This window comes from Nilaparvata lugens, chromosome 1, assembly GCF_014356525.2.
Source record: "Nilaparvata lugens isolate BPH chromosome 1, ASM1435652v1, whole genome shotgun sequence".
NCBI classification, from domain to species: Eukaryota; Metazoa; Arthropoda; class Insecta; order Hemiptera; family Delphacidae; genus Nilaparvata; species Nilaparvata lugens.
The window spans coordinates 24,538,801-24,547,194 of NC_052504.1; the positions used below are offsets into that span (position 1 = coordinate 24,538,801).

Below are 8,394 nucleotides of genomic sequence, written 5' to 3' on the forward strand. Positions count from 1 at the left end.
TTATACACTTATATACAATAGCTTACAATACAGCAAAATTAAAGATGAATTTACATAATATAGACTAAGAAAATAATTATTGAACTGTTTATGATATGAAAAAGTAATTTGTAGTATAATAACTATAGATAATTATATTGTTATGCATCTACATAAATTGGCGGAGCTTTGGACATATCAATGTCCATTCTTCGGAAAGAATATTCAAAATATCCTCACCACTAACTCTCTACCAAAGAGGGAGAGAGAGATAAAGAGAGAAATAGGGAGAGAGAAAGACATTGAATTGAATTTAATTGAATAGCTGTCTTTATTCAAACCCTACTAAGAGGGCGAAGTTGGAGCGCAGCCGGCCCTCTCTTACACTTCAACCCACAATACAATTCACGATACAAGAGAGAGAGTGAGAGAGTATGAGAGACAGTGAGAGAGAGAACGAGAGCTTCGTCAGCAAAAGTGGAACTCACTTGCGTGTCGAGTATTGTCGGATTCACCAATCAGCACTGCTAGCATGGGGAGCAATGCTGTTGCATATACTGTATGCTGACACTTTTAAGTGAACCTAAATATAGGCCTACTTAAAGCTGTCTCTGCAAATCATAAACTGGAGTAGGTCTACGAGAGTGCGTGTGTATATGTGTGTGTGTGTTTGGATGATATTAAGTCATTTATTAGATTTCTAGCCGATAGTGGAACGACTTTTACCGTGTGTATGTGTCTGCGTGGGTATTGTGTATGTGCGTGTATTTGTGGATTTGAAGGGTGGATGTATTTTGCTATTTTGCCGCTTGCGTATCTTCTGACCTCCCCTATATATCGAGTTCCACATCACGCAACGGTTCTTCCGTAGGTACTACGCATGCGCAGTAACTGACAATAATTTATGCTATGTTTTTGCACACAAATTGGGAAAGCTGGAGTTTTTGAGGGGTTGAGAGAAGGGGCAGAGATTCGGCAACGCTGTTCCCCTATCTTTTTCCACTGTCATTATAACGTGGATCCCACTATAGCATTAAGTTATGGATGCATGATTTTGGACCGCCCTGACCAGCCGAGAAGAATGAAGTGTAGTACGATGAAATCTGAACATTGTGTCAGAAGTTATAAATGTTTGAAATTCAGATCCTTGAGGTGTCCTCAAGCACGCCTTTCCACTAGGAAATACTGAAATGAAGTGAATCTAAAGGGTGATTCCCATAGAACATAATCTTATGAACTTATGTCATTGTGCGAAATATCAATGTGAAGACAATGTAGTTGGTGATGATGGTTGAAGCTGAAAATTAGGTGTTTTTCACAATACAAGGAGCATTTTTGTCAGGTGTACCTGGAAATCTAAATGAGATAGAGCGCTTCCCTGATCTCAGATTGTAGAGCACAAAAACAAGCCCAGAGGGATTTTGAATTATACATCTAAATGGTAACAATCGGAAGATATGTTAATCAAAAACTAAAATTCATCAAAATTGATTTTTTCTTCAAATTTCACTCATTTTTGAAAAATCATAACTCCGTACTCAATGGTGATAGAGAGTTCCGAATGATCTCATTTTATTCAGAATTTCATAATCTAGAAGAAAAGCTAGAGCAAATTGTTCTGTCCGATTACGAGATTGGCAGAAATAGCTGAAAACTGGAAAATGAGTCGAAAATACGAGGTTTTTGGGCCACCCTTTATCTAGCACAAGGAAATTTTGCATGAAGAAATTGGTTCTGGACTTCTCTTATGTACCCTCATAATATATTAAAAAATCAGAACTACAATATAAATTGCAAGCACACCCCCTTTTTTATGTTATATTAACTGGACTAAAGTCCCAATGCTGGACGACGTTTTGCTGGTCGTAGTGGAAAAGTTTAATGCGGTATCTTCCAAGTGAATTTTCCATTTTTATAAACCTGAAGCTCACAAAAAGTCGTAATCCTGGTGTTTGTAGAAAGTTTAAAATGATATCTTCTCGTAAGCTTGATTTGAAATCACTCACGTGAATCATTCTAGCTCCTGGAAGCAGGGTGAATTGATGAGAGAGATAAAAGTATCATTCATCCTATACTATTGAACGAGCAATTTCTGTTTAGATGTTAATAAAATGTTTAGATGTTTATATGTTTAGATGTTTAGATGTTTTCATGTATATATTTATTGACCGAACGAAGTGAGGTCTAAGATTCAAGTCGACGGTTTGGCATTTCTCTTAATGTTTAAATGTTTATATGTTTATATATTGCGCATTTACGGCGAAACGCGGTAATAGATTTTCATGAAGTTCGACAGGTATGTTCCTTTTTTAATTGCGCGTCGACGTATATACAAGGTTTTTGGAAATTTTGCATTTCAAGGATAATATGAAAGGAAAAAGGAGCCTCCTTCATACGCCAATATTAGTGTAAAAATCAGACTAGAGAATTATTCATCATAAATCAGCTGACAAGTGATTACACAGATGTGAGTTGAAGCCAGTCTAATGCTGTATTTCCATAAAGTCTATAGTTTCAATCAGGTACTTGTGGATGAGAATACTGCGTGAGGTCTACTGTTCACAGAACTACTAGTATCTATATGTGCATTGATCTCGAAAACGGCTCTAACGATTCTCACGAAATTTGGAACAAAGTAGGTATATGATATGAAAACTTGATTGCACTAGATCTCAACCCTGGGATAACTGAAGGACATTAATAGGATAAATAAGTACTTGGAAAAACAGCTAGAAATTTTGTCATCTGTCGATACCGTAATGGAAGTGAGTGAGCGAGTGCATGTGTGGGTTATTCCTCAGCTGATCTCACGAGAAGGATAAAAAATTTAGCAAGAAAAACTTATTTTTGTTATTTCTCTTCTTTTTAGAAAGCATATTTATTTCAGAAAGTCCAAAATGGTAACTAGATGCTGTTAGTGTAGAATATAGTACATAGTATATTAACAAATAGTGTAGCAAACATAATATATCATTCTAAATCGAATTCATAGTATATCTATTTGTAATTGATGATGATTGTGTTTGTTTGAAGTGTAAATAAATTTTTATTTTGATGAGTGATAGTAGTTTAACCTATATTTTGATTTGGACTGTAGTATAAATTTGAAAAGGGACAGTTTTGGGCATAAGCCTGTTGTGCCTCCTCATATAACCGTAATAGTATATTTCGCACCTAGGGCCGAACATGAGACTTTTCTGGCTCGAAATCGGTTTTCAAGTCCGAGGCCGTAGGCCGAGGACTAGAAAGATTGAGAGCCGGAAAAACATTTTTGCCCATGGTGAGAACGTTATTTTTCGCCACACAGAAAAATAAACAATTTATATATGAGAATAATATTGTCTATTATAAGCACTTCCGAAAGCAAAAGTGGAAGGTCATAGCTCTAGCAAATCTGAGGTAATCTGAATATCAGGAAATTGTCCAAGTATTTTTATTTTGGTACACTCACACAACTTTCCTTGCTCATATTCGAAACTACGATCAGACTTTTGTATATGTGTATATATAATTGTTTTCAGAGTACTTTTTCCTTTGTGTAAATTGTGAAATTCAATGATTTTTTTAGTCGTCATTTTTTTAAAGTCGTCAAAACAGCTGTTCTACAGATGAAATATCTCGACTATGTGTTCTTTTTATGAACTGCTCTACCTACCTACCTCATGCACGAGAAGGAGGTTACAAAGTCCATTTCTCAAGGATGGGGTGGACCCCCCATTAGTTTCCCAGAAAGGAGACTCATGCCAGTTAATAGAGCTGATAAATAACTATACATGGTATGAATTTGAAGTAAATCGTTAGAGCAGTTTTCGAGAAAACGGTGAAAAACATGGATTTTTAGTCATTATCCGCCATTTTTCTCAAGAATATTACGGAGCTCCTGAAATTTTCCCAGAAATGAAACTTATGCCAGTTGATAGGGCTTAAAAATAGCTATCCATGGTATAAATTTGAAGAAAATCGTTGGAGCCGTTTTCGAGAAAACCGTGAAAAACATGTTTTTTAGTCATTTTCCGCCATTTTTCTCAAGAATATTACGGAGCTCCTGAAATTTTCCCAGAATGAGACTTATGCTAGTTGATAGGGCTTATAAATAGCTATCCATGATATAAATTTGAAGAAAATCGTTAAAGCCATTTTCGAGAAAAACGTGAAAAACATGGTTTTTTAGTAATTATCCGCCATTTTTTCCGCCATCTTGAATTGAATTTTATTGAATTTCTTATTGTCGGGTCCTCATGGTATAGGGACCTTAAGTTTAAAATTTCAAGTCGATCGGTTAATTAGGAATGGAGTTATCGTGTTCACAGACATACACACACACACACACATACACACACACACACACACACACACACACACACACATACACACACACAGACCAGTACCCAAAAATCATGTTTTCGGACTCAGGGGACCTTGAAACGTATAGAAAACTTGAAATTGGGGTACCTTATTTTTTTTTGGAAAGCAATACTTTCCTTACCTATGGTAGTAGGGCAAGGAAAGTAAAAATTAAGGTACCCGAATTTCTAAATTTCTATACGTTTCAAGGTCCCAAAGAAGTGGTTTTTGGGTATTGGTCTGTATGTGTGTGTGTGTGTGTGTGTGTGTGGTGTGTGTGTGTGTGTGTGGTGTGTGTGTGTGTGTGTGTGTATGAGTGTATGTGCGTCTGTGTACACGATATCTCATCTCCCAATTAACGGAATGACTTGAAATTTGGAACTTAAGGTCCTTTCACTATAAGGATCCGACACGAACAATTTCGATCAAATGCAATTCAAGATGGCGGCTAAGATGGCGAAAATGTTGTCAAAAACAGGGTTTTTCGTGATTTTCTCGGAAACGGCTCCAACGATTTTGATCAAATTCATACCTAAAATAGTCATCGATAAACTTTATCAACTGCCACAAGTCCCATATCTGTAAAAATTTCAGGAGCTCCGCCCCATCAATGCAGATAGATTCCCAAATTATAAGGCTTCAGATACAATTGAAACAAAGATTATCAAGTGGAGTAGATTCAGCATGAAAATCTCTACAATTAATGTTCAGTAACATTTTCACCTAAAATTGAAAATAAGCTTTAAATTCAAGAAAATGTGATTATTCAATTGCAAATTAATGTTGATTCTATTAAATCATTCACTAAGCAGACCTCATGTGTGTCTCCAGCGTTATTGCCCTGTCACCAGCTGGCTCAAATATTTGAATAGTAGACTTGAGATGCGCGGGAACACTAGCGTCAGGTGATCAATAATTTTCATAACGGCAAGGAAAGTTGTGTGAGTGCGCCACACCAGATTTTTCAAGTTGTTTATAGCCTCCAAATCGCTAAATATTATAGTGAGAAATCTCGCCAAAAGCCAAGAGTTGCCATATTGTTTATCAATTCTATGTGGGGTCTTTTAGGTCTGTTCACAGTGATGTCGATTGAAATTTACCCTGATGCCAAGACTTGGTTGGATAGAAGCATGTACGGAAATGGAAAATAATCATCATCCCAGCAAAACGTTTCTATAGCTGGAAATTACTGAGATATTGCAATTATTCAAATGCAAATTAATAGAATTCAGTTATACATGAAAAGGATAACGGGCAAGGTTATACTGTATATGAGATTGGTTTTCGAGAAAAATTGATATTTTGGACAAAATAGTTATAGAAATTAATATTATTAAACGAAAATCTAAATTAATTGCTGTAATTCACTCCGAAGACTTCTGCTACTGCAAATATTGATGGAACAGCTAGATGGAAATTCGAAATTCCGTGGCTGACAAATGATTCTTGAATAGTAGCGCTCTTCGAATTTCCATTTAGCTGTTTACCCTGTTGTCAATATCAAATTTGCAGTAGCAGAAGTCTTCGGGGTGAATTACAGCAACTGATTTGGATTTTCGTTCAATAATATAAATTTTTTTAACTATTTTGTCCACAATATCAATTCTTCCCAAAAGACAATCTCATATAACCTTGCCCGTTATCCTTTTCACGTATAACTGAATTCTATAAATTTGCATTTGAATAATTGCAATATCTCAGTAATTTCCAGCTATAGAAATGTTTTTCTGGGATGATAATTATTGTTTTCTCTTATTTCCAGTGATTACAATACATAATTCCACCTGCTTATTTTTAAGTGATAATTTCAAAGCATGATATTCACCTGCAACATTAAGTAGATATTGAAGCACGTATCAATCGCTATAAGAAGACTTATCATCAATAACCCATACCAAGAGACTGCAGCACAATCATTGAAGATTCTGAAAAAAATCATTAAACTGATGAAAAAACATAATCAATTTTAAACGATGGAAATGAGTTAATTTTTTATTATAGCAGACAGATTTGATAACAGGACGATCCTAAGATATTAGTTTTATAAAATGACTGGGCAATCTGGGAGAAATTATGTTTAAAAATATAAAGATGTGAGAAAAGTATACTTTGTGCTCATCCCTCTGCAATTTTAGTTAGTCATTATTAAGATCTTGTTTCAGTGAGTCGCTACTTGCTTTTTTATAGTGGTTCTCTTTCAACTGCAATCGCTTTAATTTTCTACGTAGAAAAAATTTTACATATGACTCATATTCTTTTCTTGAATCGTGGCAATATAACTACGGTATACCAGAAGAACTATAGAATTGACATGGTGGAGCTCAATCTGATCAGGTTTGTCACTACTATTACATTTTACTGGACATTTGACTGGAGGAAGATAGAAGAATAGCGTTGCCGATTCTCTACCTTGCCATTGCCTTCTGTAGAAATTATATCTGCTTTGTCGATTGATAGACAAGAGTATAATAACACCAATCTTGAACAAATACTGCCATTTTAACGTGTGTCTCACTAGTGACTATAGACAGTTAACCTGGCAGTCGAAAATCTCCGTTTAGACAGGGAATGTAAAACTGGAATGTAACATGTGGCACGTACCCACAGAATTCAATACTCACAGGAGACAACAATGATAAAGAAACTGTGTTTTGTAGAGTTTGGCTGGTTCTAATTGAGGCAAGAAAAACAGTTGAGATAAATAAAAAATAACCAGTACAGTACCCTTTTCCATCGATTCCATGATAATTCATGGCTTTGAAAATTTCGAAATGTCATCACAATATTCACTCTAAGCTTCTTCTCCTCTACAGTACATATTTCTGCCATTATCAATGATAATAATTATACTTATAATAATATCAATTATTATTTTATTGTGAATATTATTCCAATTATAAAACTTTTATTACAGATACCGTATCAATAGTGATATCGATAATCATATTTCATATTTTAATTTTATATATTGAAAATACTGAAGCTCTACGTTTATTTATTTATTTATTTACGTTAGTGATCCAATAAACTTTACGAATCAATTATTACCGATTGAGATTCTGATGGTGATGCACTATCAGCCCCAAATATTTTCGAAGTCTCTCCATGCCAAGATTATCCATTCTATTATTTTGTCTTATATCAACTCTACCACTCTCATTGAAACCTGGATAATCATTGCCGATTCCATCAAGAAGTATGTAGATCATCTCAAAATTCGTAATTATTCTATTAACGCCCAGTAGAAGCGAAACATACACACTAAACCCTTCTAGAGCGAAAAAAACTATAAGTAAACTGTGCAAAGCATAAATGTAGATGAAAAAAGAATCATAGTGAGAAGGGATGAAGGAGACGAGGGGAGTTGGATAGCCTCTAGGATCGTTCACCGAACTGGCTCCCAGAAGTTCCAAAAATAAATACCTCATAACCATTCCCAAGAACGCAACTTGAATCAATACAATTATAGTCTGACTTGAAGATTGCATAACTTTTCTTCTCTCATCATTATGCTTTTCTATCTTCTTCCATTCAGTTTCATTCACAATCTGAGAACCATCGATCATAAACTCTTCCTCTATGAGTCTAGTTACTCGAATACTGTCTTCTGGGTTGAGGAATCGTTTGATAATACACGAATAGAGTATGAGAATTGTAACGATATCTTTCGCGGCTAGAATACACTTTTCGATATTGTCCGTTTCTTTGATGAGAACCATTGAAAGATTTGAGAGTATGAGAACAACTGTGATTACTGAAAGTATGAAAGGTAACGGATTGCCTTTGTCGTATCACAGGAGATTTACATATTTGCGCATTAGAACTGTGTTTCTCAACCGAATCTGAAAAAAATGTATAAAACAATAGTTATTGAGCTTGTGAAAGATAGGATTCCCTGCAACTTGATTCAAATTGAAAGTTTCTAACAAGAAGGAAGAATAAAGTTGGAAAGAAAAGGAAGAGAAATTAAATCTCTATTTAGTAGGATTGATACACCTTTTATGAGCTCGAGACCCTTATCTTTTCAATTGAGATTTTTGTAGTGAAATTCTGAAAAAAAGTTATATCAGA

At 35.0% G+C, this 8,394-nt stretch overlaps 1 protein-coding gene across 1 annotated transcript in view; it reads right to left on the minus strand.

The window, feature by feature from the left end:
* Positions 1 to 6,242, minus strand: part of LOC120350356 — a 63,173-nt gene extending 56,931 nt beyond the window's left edge. Inside the window, exon 1 of the mRNA XM_039423305.1 lies at positions 6,149 to 6,242. Within this exon, the coding sequence (XP_039279239.1) occupies positions 6,149 to 6,205 (57 nt within the window). The 5' untranslated portion in view covers positions 6,206 to 6,242. The remainder of the gene's footprint in view (positions 1 to 6,148) is intronic.
* Positions 6,243 to 8,394: the final 2,152 nt, after the last annotated feature.